Genomic DNA, 21098 nt, shown 5'->3' with positions numbered 1-21098 from the left:
AATAATCTTCCCTTTGATCCCGTTTCGCCACGTCACCCGGTGTACCGGGATTTCGGTGCACCGCGCCACACCAGATCACATCTCTGCTCGTCCGGACCGTTCGATCAACCTGCAGATCAAGCCAATCACAGCCGCAAGATCGTTTCATCAAAGATCTAGCGGCTCACAGCCTTCAGCTGCACCGGTGTACCATGCTAGCGTTCACACTGTAGTAAAACCTAGAGCCTCTCTCTCTTCTCTCGCCGACGACTCTCTCTCTCCTCCGATCTCCTATATTCGGCCATCTCAAGCCTCCAAAACACCACAGAAAGGTCGCCAACCTCGTATAAAGCAAAACCCAAGCCTTTTTAAGCGTTTTCACCGCCTCATCTGGCTGAAAAAAAGGCTGCGATCGTCACCGACCATCGAAGCTTCAAGTCGTCAGCCATCAACGGCCGTCGATACCACCACCATCAGAATCGTCGACCTCAGATCTACCAGAATCGACCATCGGTTGGCCAGAAATCTCGCCGGAAAATCTCGCCGCCGCCAACAGTAACCGCGTGTGAGCCACACGTGCCGCTAGTGGCATTTTTGTAATTTGTGGAGAAATCCGAGGGTATTTCAGTTCTTTACCTATACAGTGGCACTCAGGTAATGTTTTTTGAGATTTTTAACATTTTTTTATTTTGTATATAAATTTTCTTGCATGTAAAAAAAAATAAAACAAAAAAAATAATTATATAAAAAAAACGTGGGTCCAACACCCATCTTATCATATTATCAGTCGTGGGTGCAAAGCCCAACTTCTCAAGAATAGTTATACCTATTTTTTAATGATATCAAACTATTTGTTTTTATAAACAAATATTGTTTGTTGACACGTCTCTTTTTATAGAAAATGACTGATGTCAAAAAAAGTTTAAATATCAAACAAATATGGATTATATCCATGATTTTTTTTTTGGTAACTCAGACGTAAATCTCCTTTTTAGGGTTAAACGTCGATATTTTAGACGAGTCTCCTATTTTTAGGGACTGATGTCATTTTTAACGTGTCTTCTATTTTTAGGGACCGACGTTAACCATTTAAAAAAAAACAAAATTTCAAATAAGCTCAAAATATAATAGCATTTGAATCAAATAAAAAAAAAAAAACACACAAGTAAGGGTAACCTTTCTCTTGAAAGGATGTTTTAAGGGTGATGTCTACTTTCCCTTAATCATAACTAACCCAACCTGAATTTCTGAGACCAGTATCTAATTTGAGATTTCTAGTTCCCTCATATTACTAGATGACGACTGCAATAAAATTTTTATTTTCCCCAATAAAAAAAAAATCTTTTTGTTAAACAAACAAAAAAAAACGGAGCCGTCGCCCGACGTCGTGTATCGACACACACAATGAAACAAGTTTGATGACTATAATTCATTATTAAAATAGCTTATAGAAAATAAATAATTTGTCGAGTGATGTTTTTTATATGAAATTTAAGGATATTACTATAATTCATTATTAAAATAGCTTATAGAAAAGAAATAATTTGTGGAGTGATGTTTTTTATATGAAATTTAAGGATATTACCTCATAATTTTAGTGCTTTTAATCTTAACTTAACTTATAACAAATACTGTTATCATTCATTTTCAATTACGTTCAGCACTCTAATTTATCTATAGGAAGTTTTTAATTTCAAGTTGCTAGGAACCACCAACCACAAACAAGGTGGCACATCAAAGAACCATATATATAAAATAAAAAATAAAGGGAAATGAAAAATTATTGTTTTCTATTCTTGTTATTATCTAATTAAAATAAAGTTAATTTATTTGATCTAGTTATACTATATTTATAACCGGCGTTGCAATTTCTTCTTCATTTTATAACACATGCTTGTACACCTGAACATGATTGATTACGAACCCAGGCGGTACCGTCTAGTATTATTTTATGCTAAACTCTTCCTCATGTATTTGTTTGTGCACCATTGTCTCCATGCACTCATTAATCATATTCAATATCAAGTTTTCCTCGTTCAAACTTGTACCAAAAGGGCGAAAACTTTGATTTCTAGAAACAAATCGAAGAATCATTGACGAGCATTGTCTAATCTGTGTGTTTCCCTTCAATTTTCTTTGAGCGAGTCGTCAAACTGCGGCCAATATACATTATCAGGTCAACAGGGGCGGCTTACCTGCCCATAGTTAGTTGCTTCTAAGCCTTTTCCTTCTTCCCATCCTGGGCACATCCAAAAAGTAAGAGAGAATATCATTACTTAAAATTGATTATCTTACAGAGCACACGAGTTTTAAAATACTGTTTATTTTATTTTATTTTAATAAGACACCATTTAAATTATTAGTTACTCTCTTGGTAGGATCGATCCCATTTACTATGGTATTGTATAATAGCTGTTATTTAAGAAAAAAAAGACAAACAAATAGAATATACATAAAAGTATGGCAGTCATTTCTTCCATGGTAGGTTTGGTCTAACTGCAGCTTGCAGGTCCTCTGCTTCAACCAAGACTAGTATGCTTTGGATAACTTCAACCATTTTCAAATAGGCTGTATTTTTTTCTAAATGGGGTTGTAAGGAAGTTATCAAAACTCCATCTTTTATGAAGCTGAAGGTATAAAAAAGAAAAGGTTGGCAAGATTAATCATGAAAGAAGAAGAAAAAACTGATAATTTATGGCAGGTTGTAGTATTCATGTTCTTCATCTTGATTACAGGTACGTTCTAATTCAAATATTTGCTCAGATTCCTTTCTTGTTTTATTCTAATTTACAGGATTAGATGACTGTAGTGTTCCTTTATGCCTGTATCATTTCTTTGATTGATAGTACGAGTGTTCAGACATGAGAACATCACATTTCTCTAACATCATTAATTATTAATAATTTATTTGTTGATGCTTAATATTCTTTCATGGTGTTCAAAAAGCTTTCCTAAGAGTTTTACATGCACTGTACAAGAGCATATGCATAGGATTTCTTCAGGATTTTAACGTTGTGAGTATTTGCAACGCCCAAGAATGATTCATATCTAAGGAATTGAGATGGTGTTGACTTGACTGGAATGTTCTTGTTCTGCTAATTAATTGCAGGTTCAGTTGTTGTGGCTGGAGATTCTCTTGACACGGATAGACAAGTCCTTCTAGACCTGAAATCATTCCTCGAAGAACGTAACCAAGTAAACAGAGGACAGTACTCTCAGTGGAACCAGCAGAGCTCAAATCCCTGCAACTGGTCTGGAATCCTATGCACACGTGATGGTTCAAGAGTTAGTGCCATTAACTTCACTGCCAGTAACATCTCTGGAGATCTGTATAACAACTTCTCGTCTCTGACGGCACTCACTTACCTTGATCTTTCTCGAAACACTTTTACTGGTGCTGTTCCTAGTGATTTGAGCAACTGTCAGAATCTCGTTTATCTCAACCTCTCACATAACATCCTTCAGGGTGAACTCAACTTGACTGGCTTGTCTAAATTGGAGACCCTTGATTTGTCTATGAATAGGATTTTTGGGGGAATTCAGTTCAGCTTTCCAGAAATTTGTAATAACTTAGTTGTGGCAAATCTTTCAGCGAATAAATTCAGTGGTAGGATTGACAATGTCTTTGATGGCTGTTTGAAATTGCAGTTCCTTGATTTAAGCACGAACTCTTTTAGTGGGGAAATATGGAAAGGTTTTTCGAGGCTCAAGGAGTTCTCTGTATCTGAGAATTATCTCAGTGGAGAAGTTTCAGAGTCGTTCTTTTCTGAGAATAATTGTAGCCTGCAAGTATTGGACTTGTCAGGAAACAATTTCACCGGTAAGGTACCAAGCAGCGTATCAAATTGCAGAAATTTGGATATTTTGAATCTGTGGGGAAACAATTTCAATGGACAAATTCCATCAGAGATAGGCTTGATTTCAAGTCTTAAAGGTTTGTTCTTGGGGAACAACACATTTTCTCCCACCATACCAGAGTCTCTTTTGAACTTGGGTAACTTGGTCTTTTTGGATTTGAGCAGAAACAATTTTGGGGGTGACATACAAAAGATAATGGGGAGATTCACACAGCTGAAGTTTCTAGTGTTACATGGGAATTCATATACCGGTGGCTTGTATTCTTCAGGCATCCTCAAACTAGCTAATCTTGTTCGATTAGACCTGAGCAACAACAGCTTCACGGGTCCATTGCCTGTTGAAATCTCTGAAATGCACAGCTTGAAGTTCTTGATCCTAGCGTATAATCGATTTAACATCACTATACCACAAGAGTACGGAAATTTTCAAAGCTTGCAAGCTCTCGATCTCTCCTTCAACAACCTAACTGGTCAAATACCATCTTCTCTTGGAAAGTTGAGGTCGCTCTTGTGGTTAATGCTTGCAAACAATATGTTGACAGGTGAAATTCCACCTGAATTGGGAAACTGCAGTAGTTTGTTGTGGTTGAACCTTGCCAACAACCAGCTCTCTGGCAGTATTCCACGTGAAATGATGAATGTTGGAAGGGACCCCACACCAACATTTGAATCAAACAAGCAGGATGAAGGCATCATTGCTGGCTCGGGTGAGTGCTTGACAATGAAGAGGTGGATTCCTGCAGATTATCCCCCATTCAGTTTTGTGTACACAATCCTAAATCGGAAGACTTGCAGAAGCATTTGGGACAGGTTGCTTAAAGGGGTTGGCCTTTTCCCAGTGTGCGCTGCAGGATCTACTGTCCGTACGTTTCAAATCTCAGGTTATCTTCAATTGAGCGGCAACCAGCTCTCTGGAGAGGTCCCAGGAGATATTGGTAAGATGCAGAGTTTCAGTATGTTGCATTTGGGTTTCAATGAGCTCAATGGTAGGCTCCCTCCCCAGATTGGAAAATTGCCACTTGTAGTCCTAAACCTCACCAAAAACAACTTCTCAGGTGAAATTCCATATGAAATTGGCAACACCAAATGCTTACAGAATCTGGATTTATCTTACAACAACTTCTCAGGCACGTTTCCTGTTAGCTTAAACAACTTGAATGAGGTGAGCAAGTTCAACATCTCATACAATCCTTTCATTTCTGGTACAGTCCCAACAACTGGGCAGTTGGCAACATTTGAGAAAGAATCCTACCTTGGTGATCCACTCCTGAAACTTCCCAATTTTATCATCAACTCGACGGATCCTCCGCCCAACGAATATCCCAAAATCAAGAAGAAGGAGAATAAAAAGTGGGTTGCAGTTTTGGTGCTGTTAACAATGACTATGGCTTTCTTAATCTGCGGACTGGTTTCACTTTTTGCTTGCATGCTGGTGAAAAGTCCACCAGAATCACCAAGATACCTCTTTGAGGATACCAAATACCGCCAGCATGACTTTGAATCAAGTTCAGGGAGTTCATCTCCGTGTTTTTCAGATACAGTCAAGGTCATACGTTTGGACAGAACAGCATTCACTCATGCTGACATTTTGAAGGCAACAGACAGTTTTTCAGAAAGTAGAATCATCGGAAAGGGAGGATTTGGAACAGTTTACAGGGGAGTATTGCCTGATGGAAGAGAGGTAGCAATTAAGAAGCTACAAAGAGAAGGAATTGAAGGTGAAAAGGAGTTTAGAGCTGAAATGGAAGTTCTAACCGGAAATGGCTTCCGCTGGCCTCACCCAAACCTTGTGACACTTTATGGGTGGTGTCTTTACGGTGCAGAGAAAATATTGGTGTACGAGTACATGGAGGGTGGAAGCTTGGAGGATATTATATCAGATAGGATGAGGCTGCCATGGAGGAGGCGTATTGACATAGCAATTGATGTGGGACAAGCATTGGTATATCTTCACCACGAGTGCTCCCTTGCTATTGTGCACCGTGATGTCAAGGCTAGCAATGTCCTGCTAGATAAAGATGGCAGAGCGCGAGTCACGGATTTTGGCCTCGCTAGATTTGTTGATGTTGGGGATAGCCATGTTAGTACAATGGTGGCTGGCACTATCGGGTATGTTGCGCCGGAATATGGTCAAAGTTTGCATGCGACCACCAAAGGCGATGTGTACAGTTTTGGGGTATTGGCAATGGAACTGGCAACAGGGAGGCGAGCTGTGGACGGAGGGGAAGAATGTCTATTGGAATGGGCTAGAAGAGTGATGGGAAGCTGGAGATATGGATTCAGTAGAGCTATGATACCAGTAGTGCTTCTGGGCTCTGGGTTAGTCGAGGAAGCAGAGGAGATGTTTGAGCTACTAAAGATTGGTATAAGATGTACTGCAGAGGCACCACAGTCTAGACCCAACATGAAGGAGGTGCTAGCTATGCTAATCAAATTATCATGCAGCAGACCAGGCCGCGGGGAGATTCCATTCCTCCCTCAGGTTGATTTTCAAGATGAAATGAGATAATTGATCATAGGCTAGTCAGTTGGTTGGTTGCCGTTTGTACTTGGTCTGTGCATTGGGTTCACAAATATTATACACATAGCGAAAATAATAAAACAAAATTATTTAGAAGTCCTTACAATTCCATTAGACATATCTAGAGTTGTTTAGAAATTTATTACCCGAAGATATGATCTTCTTCGACTTTGAACAATTCTTTAAAGATATAGTGAGGCATCTAAAGAGATGGCTAATGAGCAAGTTACATTATCAAACAATGCCACACACGCAGTCAAAGTGCGCGAACGTCGCCCACACACAGGGGCGGAGCTAGAATTATTTGTTAGGGGGGGCCATAATTAATATAATAAAATATAATATTTATTTTACTTTATTGTACATAAATTGTAAAAAACCCTATATAATTTAGTTTTATTTAAATAACTTGCTATAAACATATAATTATCTTTGTATTAGGTAAAAGGTTTGAAGAAATACCAAATTGAGTCAAAGCAACGAAGTTAATTTCATCTTCATAATATATTCATCACTTTAATGTTAGTCTTTATATCTATCAAATATAAGCATACAAAGTATATAAGAAACATTAGTTAAAACGAAGCATTATTTATGTTTGATAAACTTTGAAATAAAGCAAAAAATAATAAAGAACTATTCTCACAAATCAACGCGGGTTCTTTATAAACTGAGGCGCAATGGAGTTGCTCAATCATAACTTTAACATTACACATTAGAGTTTGTTTACTAGGCTGCGAGTTATCAATATTTTTTTTGAAAAAAAAAATCAAATTCTTTTTATTTTGTTCATGGTTCAACCTAAAATCAAAACATATATTGTGAGAAAAAATTGATAATTTTGATGATTCTACTAAAAACAAAACATAAAAAAATCAAAGTATAATAAAAAACAAACCAATGAAATATATCTAATTAATTAAAAAAACACTATAACAAGAATTCAAAAAACAATTGGTAAAATTAGATCTAAGAAAAAAAAATAAAGCAAAAATGGTAGAATTATATAAAAAAAACCTCATCAAATTATTAACAAACATTTCAAAATAAAATAAAAATGGATTTTAAATTTAAGTTACCTTATTTTGTTTAATGAAAAATAAATTAATTGATGACTCTATTTCAATTTTTTCGTTGAAAAATTTTACTTATGATTTTTATTTTTATTTTTATTTTTGACCAGCTGCAAAATTTATTGTGCAAAGTAATGAATTTATATTTACAAGATTATATTAGGGTACGAAAATTAATTTTAGAAAAAAATCAAATTAAAAAATCACACTTAATTACAGTAAAAAAAACTTTTGTAGAATAAAAAACCTCATATATATATATATATATATATATATATATATATATTCTCTATACGTCTCTTTCCCTTCTCTCTATCACTCTTGCCTGCAACAACTGTTAACACGAGACTTGGAATAGAAATTCAAGTCAAGTGGTGTCCATTATCCCATTTTTCCAGGGACGGTATATATATATATTATACAGGGGCGGAATATTTTAGGGGGGGCCCGGGCCCCTGCTTGCCCCCCTCCTTCCGCCCCTGCCCACACATATTCTTGAAATTAAACATTAATCAATTTGTATGAAAATACCATAATACCCTCAACCACACAACAAACAACAAAAGAACCATCTTGAAAAGCTAAAATAACGTGAACTTATATTTTTTACTTTAAAGGCATTTAAGTAATCTCACTGTTCATCTAAAATTTAAAAAACCAAAACTACCCTTACATGTAAGGAATATATTTTCTGTCTCTAAGTGTATTTTAGTATTTTTACTATCCATTTAAAATAAAAAGACCCAATTACCCCATCATCCAAGCTAAATGTTACATGATTAAGGATCAAAATAATCATTTTACTGTTGTTGTCATGCATAATAAAATGTCTTTAATGCTATGATAAAGCTATTGTTTAAACCCCCTTCCCTTTTAGTATATTTTTTATTTAATTGGTTTGTTGTCTGGATTGGTAATAGTATAATGACTAAGAGTGTTTGTTTTTACAAAGAGTAAAAAACAGGATAGGTGGTTAAACAATCATCTTCACTGCCCTGATCCGGCTCCGACCATCATTGGATCTATCCCAATGTTGGATATTTTGTTCAACATCAAGCCCTTTACCATCTGGACGATGAAGATCTAAATCCTAGTTCCTATCTGGCCACCATAAGCTGCACAGTTTGATGAAAAAAGGAGACAAATCAAGGTTTTTTTTACCTTCATCGCCTTGTTACACTACCCTCCACCATCTGATCAACACCAAATTTTAAGCGAAGGTTCATCTCTATTTGCCCTTCATTTTGATCGGTGGAGATTATATTATTTGATTCTTTTTGGGAGCTATAGTCGAAACCCTATATTCTCCAAAAAGCCTTATCTCCCCAAAATAGCTTGCATCCACGTCCTTTACCATCGCTACAAACCCCACCACCATTATGCAAAAGTCAGCCACCACTATAGAACCATGTCTTAGCCTCTAAACAACCACCCCAACCCATCACCCACATCCCATCCTTATCCTCTAACTGAAAAACCATAACAGCTTGCAACCCACAAACACTACAAACACCACCATTGTCGACCAAAACTCCTCCTTACCACAACCCTCAACCTCCATCATCCTTCACAAACCTTGCCGAACCCACCACTTCAACCCTCTGGCCAAGGTAGCCCACCCTATGACCAAGCATCCCAAAACCACCACCACCACAAAACAACCCTTAAATACCACAAACTAAATCATAAATAACCCTCTGTCACCCCATACACCTCGTCCTTATAGGCTAAAAATATTTGAATCATCAATACCTATCAAAGGTGTACCTTGGAACCATTACCTAGACATGAAATAGGGAAAACTATGGATGTCTTGGATGGTGTTGTTAATGAGAGCAATTTGCTATGGTAGAGAAGTATTGTTGGATTTTTTCCTTAGTTACAAAATGCCTTATCATGCCATGAAAATTTTAGCTTTTTAGGTATGGAAGATCTTAGGTTTAAAAGATGTCATGATGACGGAAAATGGTTTCATGATATTTCATTTTAAAATTGAGGATGGTGTCTATTTGATTATTAAAAAAAAAGCCATGAATATTTAGAGGGAAGACGATCGTGCTACAACAATGGAATCCTCACTTTGTATTTGCTAAGAACAAAATCAAGAGGTTGCCAATATAAGTGAGACTACATGGCTTACCATTCCCTTTATATACAATAAAGGGTTTGAGTAAGGTGTCAACCATGGTTAAGAGGCCTCTTTCATGTGATGAGTATACTTTAGGGTGTACTAGATTTAACTTCACAGGGGTATGTGTTGATATTGATGATTTTTTATTTACTTGCAGCTTATCAACTGAGCCTATCTCAATTCCTATTGAATATGAATAGAAACAAAAAATATACAATACTTGCAAAGTATTTAGGCATTCATGTGAGATTAATAAGCCTGATTTGAATAAGATTGAATTGTCTAAGTTTAATAATGGAGGTGATGCTCTGATAACTAGTACATTTCCTATTAAGAACTTGAGCATGAATATGATTGCAACCTAATTGACCAAGAAGCATAGTGTTGGTCTTGATGGGCCTAGTGAGATAATAGGAACAATGTTGGATGAGGTTGTGACAGTGGATGGTCAGAATTTGACTAATAGAGGGTTGGTTTAGTCTTTGGTTTATGAAGCTCCTAATGCCATGATTTTAGCAAATAATAGTGTTATGAAAACCTTAATGGGTGAAGGGGCTGAGACACTTAAAGTCAGAATTAGGGTGGATTAGAGTGTTTTGATAGGAAATGAGGCAATTGGTTAACCTAGGGTGATATGGCACATTATGGTTTAGAATCAACATATAACCCTAATAATGATATTACCCATGTTGAGAAAAACCAACAAGCTTTGATGAAGATACCAAGATGCATTGTTAGCATGCTAGCACCAACATTGAGCACTAGTGAGGCTCACATCCTCATCGACAAGGGATGTTCTAACCTTATTTGATGATTTGATTTCAGTAGCCCTTATCCAGGCTATATCTTTAGGTACTAAGTTCTCCCCTTCAAGTATTAGAGCAAAGAGTAAAAATAAAATAGGAAAGGGTCCTAGGGGCTAGTGATTTATTTACTTATTTGTATTTTTCATTTTATTATATTTCGTATCTTTTCCATTTTATTATATTTATGTTAGGAAGCTGACACAATCAAAAAATTGATGTTTTCTCCCAAGTGCAGAAGTGTCGAAGTAATAAATAACCCGGCAAGACTGGCGTCGAATCACAGGGAGGTTAATTGTATAAATTATGAATAACAATAATATAACAACACCAATAATAATAACAACAATAACAATACTAATACTAATAATAATAATAATAATAATAATAATAATAATAAAGAAAAAGAAGTTTATGAGAACTTTGAAATGGAAGATTAATGTAAGGATTAAACAATAATAAAAACAAATGTCAAGGTTAGAGGATCCACTAATAAAAACTCTTATTACACAACTGGAAACCACACATAAAGGAGGTTCCAATCGGATGATTTGTCATTAATAGCTCATTATAAATTGTTAACATGATCATGTTAATTATCTTATTTAAGTAACACAAACTTTAAATGTTGTCAGGAATTCATGATGCTAACTTATGTTAACAACAAATCAAGTTTCTTTCATAGTACAGGTGTAGGTAATACCATACAGTTGAGCTATGAGAGTGTCAAGCATTTGTTGTACCAAGTGTTATACAACACAAATCTAGATTAACCATTTAACAAGCAAGATATTAAGAATTAATAAGATAAAAAGATAAGAGATGTTAATATTAAACATTAAGGTTCATGTTGAGTTTACACTATACTTATTCTTACACCATTAGTATAACCTTTTCACCTTGACATAATAAACTTAGCTAGACATAATAAACTTAGCTAAACATAATGAAGAAGAGAAACATATATAAACAAAATAAGAACATAAATAAGATACAAGTTAACTAAGTAAAGGAAAGGAAATGAAAAGCATAAACAAGATATTAATGAAAGCAAAACTTAAGAATTACAAAAATATAAAGAGAAAGCAAGAGAAAGTTCTTGATCTGAACAACCAAGATCCTAAATGCATGGCAAATGCCTCCTTTTATAGGCCAAAATTTAGAACTATTGATTTGATGACTAATTGTTGAGTAGGTGGCCAACTCTTGACTTGGTGAAAATCCTTATCTTCTTATTTGAATAAAACATCATTACTAGCATTAGAACTGGAACCAACTATACTCATAAAAGTTATAGAAAATTGTCTTATCTTTCTAGGAAAAACAATTGAGGTCATTTGGACTTCTAGAACTCGAGATATGGGCTGAACACTGAACAATGTCTGTGTTGCATGACAGATTTGGACTTCTCTGTTGTTGCTATAATTTGGACTTGAAAACGACCTTTTTAAATCTTGGACTCCACATGAAAGTTGTAGGCCTATGTCTTACCTTTCCATCCATATAAATCATACCTAAATTCGAGATCTACAGCTCCAGATATGACCCAATTACCAAACAGTGTTTCGGTTTAGACTGCACCAACATCTCTTTTCTAAGTTTGGCCCTCTTTTTGTCTTTTCAATTTCAGTACTTAAACTCATCAATCAATCCTTTTATTTATGTCATAGGCCTATATTTAAGATGAATATTTACCATAAAATAAATGTATCTTATATTATTAGATATGTTATTATAAAACATGCTTTAGTTAATGAGTTATTGATACTTCAAGTGCAAAATGATGATATAAAACCTTGATAAAAATACACTTTTAAGTACTAATCAGAAGCTGGAATATATAAGGCCTTAATGGCTTAAAAAAACAAATGGATTTTAAGGCTTGGATAAATAAATTTAATCTTCGTTTAATTGGATTTTTGGAAACAAAAATTATTTCTAATAAGATAGGGATATTTAAGACTACATTTAATCTTACATCATGGTGTTATTTATCTAATATCACTCTTGATATTAATTGTCGTATTCTTATTGGTTAGGGTCCTTTGGTTTATAATATTGCATATTTGGAATTATCCTATCCATGAGTTACTTGTAAGGTTCATAATCTACATGATGGATGTGTTTTCATCATAACTTATGTTTATGGTTTTAATAAACCTGCTGGCCAAAAAGATGCATGAGAGTATTTGAGATTGTATGCAATAGGTTATCAAAATAGGTCTTGGTTGATATTAGGTGACTTTAATTGTTTTAGCACTTCAAATAAGTGTAGGGGTGATCCTGTTTGGCATGGATTTATGGATGATTTTGGTGCATGTATACAAGATGCAGAACTGGTTAAAGTTCCTTATACAGGTTTGAAATTCTCATGACATAATAGCCAACAGGATACAAAGATTATTTTAGAGAAGCTAGAGTAGGTTTTTGGCAACTCTACCTTGTTCACTATACAACCGACTACCTATTCAGAATTCTTGCCTAGAGAGCATTCAAATCATAGTGTTGTGGTGGTGTAGTTTGGTACATCAATTCCTAAGGTAAGAAATTCTTTTAAGTTTTTAAATGTTTGGGTTGATAAGGATGATTTCTTGGGAATTATTGAGGATGCATGGTGTAATCCTGTAGAGGGTACCCCTATGTTTAGGCTCACTAGAATATTGAGTTTGTTAAAGCCTAAGCTAAAGTCTTTAAATTGTCATCATACAAGACACATATCTAGCAGTGTGATAGAGATGAAGGCTCAGTGGGATGCAACACAAGTTCTACTTGATAGGTCTTATTATTATGTAGAGTATATGGATGCTAAGAGGGGCCTTGTTAAATAGTATGTTTAGTTGTGTAAAGATGAAGAGGATTTTTGTAAGTAGAGATCTTGAGTTCAATGGTTAAACCTGGGTGATAAAACAACAAATTCTTCCACATATCATTGTTTTATAGATTGGTTAGGAACATGATTCATGGTTTGACTGATGAAACAAGATCTCGAGTGACAGATCAGCGAGATTTGGGTTTGTTGGCAGTCATTAATTTTCAGAGCTTGCTATCTACCCATTCAACCACCTCCCTAGTTGATGTCTCTAGGTACTTTTTGGTTGTATTTCACCTGATATGCAACCTTCTCTAGAGACTATTATTAAAAATGATGAGATTAATAAGGCTTTGTTCTCCATACCAGATGACAATGCACTAGGTTCGGATGGTTATAGTTCATTGTTTTTCAAAAGGAGTTGGGGAATTATTGGTAGTGATTTCATTGTTTTTCAAAAGGAGTTGGGGTATTTTTTGTAGTGATTTTTTTCTTGCAATGAAGTATTTCTTTGAATTCTCTACTTTACCTAGATGTGTTAATGCTACTAGGATAGCTTTGGTGCTAAAAATAAAGAATCATCTTACTATGAATGATTTTAGGCCTATATCTTGTTGTAATGTGATGTATAAATGCATATCTAAAGTTATTATGAGCAGGTTGCAGTTGATACTACTTGATGTTATGGGTTTCTCTCATACTGCTTTTGTATATGAGAGACATATATTAGATGTCATTTTGTTGACACAGGAGCTCATGCATAACTATCATTTACCCGATACTATGTCTAGATGTGCTTTGAAAATAAACATCAAGAAAGCTTTTGATACAATCAATTGAGAATTCATCCTTTTAGGTTTAAGAACAATTGGAGTCTCTAGCTCCATGATTAGATGGATTGAGGTCTGCATGTCCACTTTATATTTCTCAATGACTATAAATAGGGAGTTGCATGGGTTTTTTTCAGTCAGCTAGGGATATCTGATAGGGTGATCTTATGCCTCTTTATTTGTTTATACTGGCTATGAAAGGCTTGAGGGGTATTTTTAAAGAGCTTGTTTAGGACCAAAGATATCACTATCACTGGAGGTATCAACAGAAAAGTATTACTCATTTATGCTTTCTTGATGACCTTATGATATTCTATCAGGTAGACATGGATTCAATGAGAGTTGTAAGGAGGGCTTTAAATGACTTTGTTATGTTATCATGACTGGTAATCAACCAAAAAAAGAGTCATGTTTTTTTTTTTATCAAGTGTGGATGATGATTTGAAAGAATCTCTCTTGGATCTCTTGGGTTTCAGATTGGTTGGGTTCCTTTCCGGTTAGATACTTGAAGGTCCCTTTGATTGCTACCCAGCTGAAACATAATGACTACATGGCTTTAGTTGAGCGGATTCTCTCTAAGATCAGGTTATAGAACTCGACATCTCTTACATATGCTGGCCATTTGCAACTAATCAAATCCGTTCTCTTTTCCATCTAGGTATATTGGTCTACTATGTTTATCCTTTCTTAATCTATTATCAAGAAAATTAAAGGCTTGTTAGCTGGCTTCTTTTGGAAAGGTTCATTTATTTCCCTTTTAGGCGCAAATATGGCTTTGGCTTTAGTTTATTATCCTCTATAAAAGGGTGGGCTTAAGATTAAAAGGGTCAAGACTTGGAACAGAGTAACTATCCTTAAGCATGTTTAGAGGTTACTTTCAGACAGATCCTTAGTTTGGCCAGCTTGGATGCATTCTATACTACTCAAAAGTAGATCATTTTGTCATGTCAAGCTACCTTAGATATCTTCTCGATCATGGTGGAAGATTCTTCAGAGTCGAGATTGGTGTAGGAGTATGTTTGTCTTTTGCATTGGTGATGGCTCTCTAACTTCTCTATAACTAGATTATTGGTTGTTAGATGAATAGTGTTTTAGTGACCTTTTGCCTTTCATCTACTGGATTGTCTTGGGATGCAAAGGTTGCAAACATTATTGAGGATAATGGTTGGGACTTTCTTTCAGGTAGCCATAACCTTCAACAGATCTGGGACTGCATTAAATTCCACCTCGGTTTAGCTCTTCGAATCACTATGTCTAGACAAGTCATTCTAAGGGAAGGTTAACTATTGATTTAACTTGGAAGGTACTTTAGGATATCGGCTCGAGAATACTATGCACCATCTTCTTTGTTTTTAGGACACGTCCCACGAGACTTTTCCATCTTATGGCTTGCCTTTTTAGGTCGTCTACACGCTATAGACATATTATATATTTTTCAGATCATCACCTCTGCAATATGTATCTTATGTGGTTCATATTTGGAGACCTATGATCATCTATTTTTTTAGTGCTCCATCTTAGCTTCAGTATGGAGAGAGATCTTAGACATGAATTTATTACCTTGGTCTTTTATGTCATAACACCCATTTCTTCAATGGGTTTCTTTTTGGTTTTGGGAGATAAAGAACTTCACACATATTCTAGCATAATTGTCACTCTTTACCATAGTTTACCTCGTATGGTATGAAAGGAATGCTCATGTCTTTAATCATCACTACCGATCACAACATGATATTGTGGAAGAGATCTTTAGTAAAGATTACGACTTCTAGACATAGAAGCCCAGTACCAAATATCTGCAAAGATCATATCTACTTTGTAGCATTAATTTCTGTATTTATTTATGTTGTTTCATTTTGGTTTGATGTTGTTTAGCTTTTTAAGCTTTCTTGTAGTCTATTTCTTCTAATCTTATAGACTTTATCACTTTTAAATCTGAATAACAGATTCATTGTGTTTCTTGGGGTATGCCTCTCGTATCTCTATTCATATTTTTTTCTTATATACATCATAACTTACTAAAAAAATATTTGTTTTTGTGTTCAGAAAACCCATTTGAAAATTTTTGAATTTTTTGTTTTAAATTATTATTTTTTAAATAATTTTGGATTATTTTGATGTGCTGATATAAAAAAATAAATTTTAATAAATAAATAAAATATTCTTTTAATATATTTTTAAATAAAAAAAAATACTGTAAAATATAGCCCTGATACATTTTCAAACACCTCTGAATAAGTACAATGTATTGGCGGTAGCATCATTCACTATCACAGGGAAGTGAATCTGATACACAATTCCAATCCAAATAACTAAATTGTCCATGTATCGACTGAAGTGAACAACAAAATTATAAGCTAAACTAACTCTATCATCTAATCCCCCCCTCTCTCTCTTTTTATATATATATATATATGGTATTACACTAAACTCTGTTTTTGGTTATATTTGGATTTGTGGGCAAGTACAACTTGCCTTTTTTCTTTTTTTTAATCTTTCTTGATTAATTGTTAACCCATCCCATATTGTGTGGTTAGGTACCATGAATAATAAGCATATATTATTATTATATTGAGGATTTGCAGATGATGATGATGATGATGATGATGATGTTAAAGAAGCTTGCTATTCAAAGAAAGTTAGCAAAACATGCCAAGTTACCATGTCATGATGCATTCTTTTTCAAAGAGCTCATACCATTGGAGTTGAATTTAGAGATCAAGGATATTATTATTATTATTATTATTATTATTTATTATTATTATTATTATTATTATTATTATGTTAATTCCCTGTTTGTATTTGCTGAATTTTCATTCTTTGATTAATAATATGTAAATGCATGTCTACATACAACTTATTCTTCTTTTGAATATTGTGATGAATGTGTTTTTCATTTAAAAAATATATTTTAAAAAATTATCATAAAAAGTAAAAGTGTAAAAGATTATTTTTAAAAAATACTCACAATCTTTTATATATATATATATATATATATATATATATATATATAATAGATCAAATTTGCTTAAGGTATTATTTTATTCTTTAATGTGTTGTATTATTTTATTGGTTAATAATAATAATAATTACCTCATATAACTCTAGAATTCTTAAGAAAGCAATAAACACATAAAACAAATAATACTTTTCTAGGAATCCTACATTGCTAAGCAAACACATTTTACATTCTTAAGAGTCTCTTTTTCAAGAATCATTTTTCATGAGAGTGATCATAGAGAGGAGAATGCATTCCCATAAACCAAATGCCACCTCAAACCATAGTAGTTTACTATTGCTAAACAAGATATTTCTCAGGCATTCGTGTAAAAAAAAAAAAAAAAAAAAATTTGCTGAAAAGGGAGTATATTTGCCCAAATGATCGGGGAAAACGAGTAGCATGTCGATATTTTAATGTCTCTTTTTAACTTAAGTACTATATTGCTAAACAAGAATCGCCCTTTTTTCTTTGTTTCTTTTTTTTCAAGAATACAAGGGCCTCTTTTTTCTTGCAATTGAAGTAGTGGTCCACATTGAACCCAAAAGAAAAGGGAAAAAAAAGAAGAAAAGGAATGGTCCAGACAAAACCAAATGGCTTTAAAATGTGAGGTCTTCAGCTCCAAGTAGTTGAGTGAAATGAGGACTTTGAAGAGCTTCTTGAAGTAGCTCATGATCCTCCCACGAGTCACGGTACGCCTCCAAGTTGGCATCAGCATTTACCAAGGCCGACAAGCAAAGTTGTTTTCTCCATTCTTCCAAGTGTGGGAAGCCAACATGATCACCATATCTATCACAGTACTGCAAGTAAAAGCCAATTAAGTGAAATGACCATGTATCCAAGAGCAAGAGGACTTCAAGTGCTGATGGCCATAGCATCTTGTATTTATGTTCAGCCAACTAAGAGTGTTTGAGAATCTGGTTATTATTGTTTTTCAAAATGCTTTTCACTTAAAAAAACATGCTAATAATATTTTTTAATTTTTAAAATCAGCATATTAAAATGATTTGAAAATATTAAAAACATATTAATTTAAAAAAAAATTAAAATTTTTAAAAAATATTTTTCTACCACACTACTAAACGGCAGTCTAAGTGAATTGACCATGTATCCAAGAACTCAAGAGGAGCACCTCAAATTCTCCAATATCATGGGTATAATGCTTTGGAATGGCAGCAGCATCCCTTGACCTATAGAATTCCTCAATGGAGTGCATCATCTCCTCCCGTGATGGCAGCGTTCTTTTCCCTGAAAGTAGTTGAGCAATCCATTTTGCTTGGGCCTCAAAGAAAGGGAACCCTATGATCTGAATTAACGAGATCGAACGCTTGAGATTATACTGTCCACTTTACTGGAAAGACGTAATCTCTAACGACCAAATAAATAAATAAATAATGGGACGTTGGAAGGGAGTGATGAGATGTTTACCTTTCTAGGTATGCCCACAAAAGAAAGAGAAGGAGCAAGCGCTGGAGGGAAGGTGTGCTCGTACAAGGGTCCCACCCTATCATCATCCACAGCTACTATCCCTTTGGTGTCAAGAAATGGGAATGTGTATGAATACCTACATGCATTATTACACGACCGAATTTGAACCATCATTGTTTTATTACAGCAATGCATCCCTCAAATTAATAATAATAAGACGAAGAAGATGGATTCGCCATGATACGCGACATGTCTGGCTTTACGTGAATATAGGGTCCCAATGGTACTGAAGAGCATCTCACGGTAAAGATCATGATAATTCAATCAAGCAATGCTTTTTTGGCTGGGAGACAGACCTGTTATTTGACTGCCACTAACATAACCTGGATGAAATTAATTTTCATTTTTTATGAAATCTTTAAATGTATTCTTGTGATTTAAAAGAAGGTTGATACGTCAAAAAAATCAATTAATTGGCGCTTTTCAGGATCGATCCCAAGTTTGATCTGAATATATATCCTCCAGACTATACTTCTCATTTGATTTTATCAGATTTCTTAGCAATAATATTCAGTATTAATTACAACTTAAGCATCACAAAACTTAATCTACTCTCTATGTGAAGTTCACCAAAACAATTAAAGTAAGATACGGGAATTTTGAGTTTACCCTGTGCAATGTAAGATAGTGTCGGCAATGAGCCAAGAGCCGTCTACAAACACAACCCGACCATCTTCCTGGAGGGTCTCGATCTGCAAAATTGATCATAAATATATCATCAGAGTGAAAGTTGCATATCAAATTATGGATAATTTCATTTTTTTGTCAAAAAAAGATTAGTAAAATATTTATGCTTTGGGTTAAGGAAAAAGAGAGTAAACTCTTACATTAAAATCAGGAAAAAATTAGTAATATCACCTGTGGATGGAGATGCAAGTTCTCGTGTTTAGAGATGACTTTCGATAAACCCTCTGTAATATTAAGAGATTTGGCACTAAGGTGGACTTCCTTGGCCACTTCCACAAGCTCCATTGATATATCCTGTCCGCTTAGCGAATTTCCCACAACCACAACAACCTGCAGCAGTGATAATTAATTTAGAATTGATTTTGTTATTATCCCTTTTAGTAATTTGGAGGGACTCGAAAGGAGAAGGCATTTTTGCATTACCTCATTGCGGAACGGCTCTGGAACCCTGTAAACGTGACTGTGCATTTGCTTCCTTTTCCAAGTATCCATCCCTTGAAATTAATGCATGAAAATAAACAAAATCATTTATTTGAAAGTAAACATGAGCATGTCATAAAAAGAAGGAAAGGGAGAATAGCTTTTGATTCATCTAAATTTGTTGATTGTTTTGTCTTCGTTTAGTGGCGGTCTACATGACGTGAGCGTGAAGAAAATTCAAGATCATAGATTCTTTCGCCTAAAGTCAGTAGCTCCTTTTTCCCATTCTTTTTCGAAGAAGTACTTTTGAAGGAAGAGGGATTTCTTTTAACAAACCTTTAATGGTAGGCAACCTAGGATGAGAGTAATGGCCAGTAGCCACGACAACCGCATCAAAAACCTCCTCCACCGCCGTCTCTTCGCTGCTTTTCTCTCTGCTCTTCACCATCCATTTCAAGTCTTTCCCGATCTCATCATACTCTAACATCCGTACGTATTCTACACTGGTGTTAAACCTTATCATTTCCCTCAAACCAAAGTGCTCACAAAAATCCTTAAGGTACAACCAGAGTTCCCTATGCCCAGGAAACCTCCTAGTGTCTCTACCTTTCTTGACCAAAAATGGGAAATCAGTGAAACCCATGATCTCCCTAGGAGATATTAACCTAAGAGAGGCATAAATACTACTATGAACTTGTAAGACTTTTTTCTTACCTAACGGATCCTCACTCTCTACATTAGGCTCATATAACCATTGACCACCAACATCGTATCTTTGTTCTAATACCACAACGTCGTGACCTTCTTTTCTCAGCTCCCTTGCGGCCACTAGCCCCGATGGTCCGGCCCCAATAACGCACACTTTTTTTGATAGGCTCAGCGGAGAAACCATGGTGATCCGATTTGGTGGCAATGGCTTGTGAATTTTCTACAAAGATTTTGAAACGAATGATCTGTGTTATTGTGTGAAATATATATAGGTAGGGCAGGGAATTTTTGTGGTTGCTGAGGGCTGGGTTTCAAACTTCCAAGGGAACGTGATATGAAATAAAAAAATGTGCACAAAATAAAAAGGAAAAAGGAAAAAGGAAAAGCTAATAATAATGTAAAATAAAGAAAATGGTTTGCTGTCTTAGAGACATGCATGGCCCATCAAAATTATGATTCACTTTTCCAATGAATTTTTACAAATTTAAATCTCTTTGTGAGGAAAATGGGCTAATTAAAATTGTTGGTTTCTGGAAGGTTTATCTTTTCTGATGATGCATGGGTTTTATTTTTGAAAAATAAATATTTATTATTATTTTTTAAATTTTTATCTTGTATTATTATGTTTTTTTGTAGTTTTTATTTTTCTATTGGAAGAGAATGGTTATATATATATAGTATTATTAGAGTTTTCTAGTTTGTTCTATGAAAGTGATTATAATAGCTAGCCTTTTGTCAAGTGAAAACATAAATTAATAAAATTAAGTATTTTGAGAGACTTTTTATAGTTATGA

The 21098-nt window shown here is 34.7% G+C and overlaps 2 protein-coding genes across 3 annotated transcripts; one reads left to right on the top strand and one right to left on the bottom strand.

Annotated features, from left to right (window-relative positions):
• The first annotated feature begins 2327 nt into the window (after nt 1–2327).
• Nucleotides 2328–6456, top strand: LOC118029007 (probable LRR receptor-like serine/threonine-protein kinase At1g74360). 2 transcript variants are annotated; one of them, XM_035032767.2, is made up of 3 exons: nt 2328–2714; nt 3089–4963; nt 5045–6456. In XM_035032767.2, exons 1-3 carry the CDS (start codon nt 2645–2647, stop codon nt 6343–6345), a joined length of 3246 nt encoding a protein of 1081 aa, XP_034888658.1. In that variant the 5' UTR covers nt 2328–2644; the 3' UTR covers nt 6346–6456. The 2 variants fall into 2 exon arrangements, with proteins under 2 accessions (XP_034888658.1, XP_034888657.1); XM_035032766.2 differs by having other exon boundaries at nt 2336–2714; nt 3089–6456.
• A 10931-nt stretch (nt 6457–17387) lies between these two features.
• Nucleotides 17388–20634, bottom strand: LOC118029012 (flavin-containing monooxygenase FMO GS-OX-like 9). The gene is made up of 7 exons (XM_035032772.2): nt 19933–20634; nt 19600–19670; nt 19348–19506; nt 19099–19181; nt 18430–18565; nt 18134–18307; nt 17388–17801 (listed from the first exon to the last, which is right to left on the bottom strand). The coding sequence occupies exons 1-7, from the start codon at nt 20486–20488 to the stop codon at nt 17601–17603; spliced, it is 1380 nt and encodes a 459-aa protein (XP_034888663.1). The 5' UTR covers nt 20489–20634; the 3' UTR covers nt 17388–17600.
• Between the last annotated feature and the right edge of the window lie 464 nt (nt 20635–21098).

Source organism: Populus alba, chromosome 12, assembly GCF_005239225.2.
Source record: "Populus alba chromosome 12, ASM523922v2, whole genome shotgun sequence".
Lineage (NCBI taxonomy): Eukaryota > Viridiplantae > Streptophyta > Magnoliopsida > Malpighiales > Salicaceae > Populus > Populus alba.
This window is presented reverse-complemented; position numbering and strand designations above follow the sequence as displayed.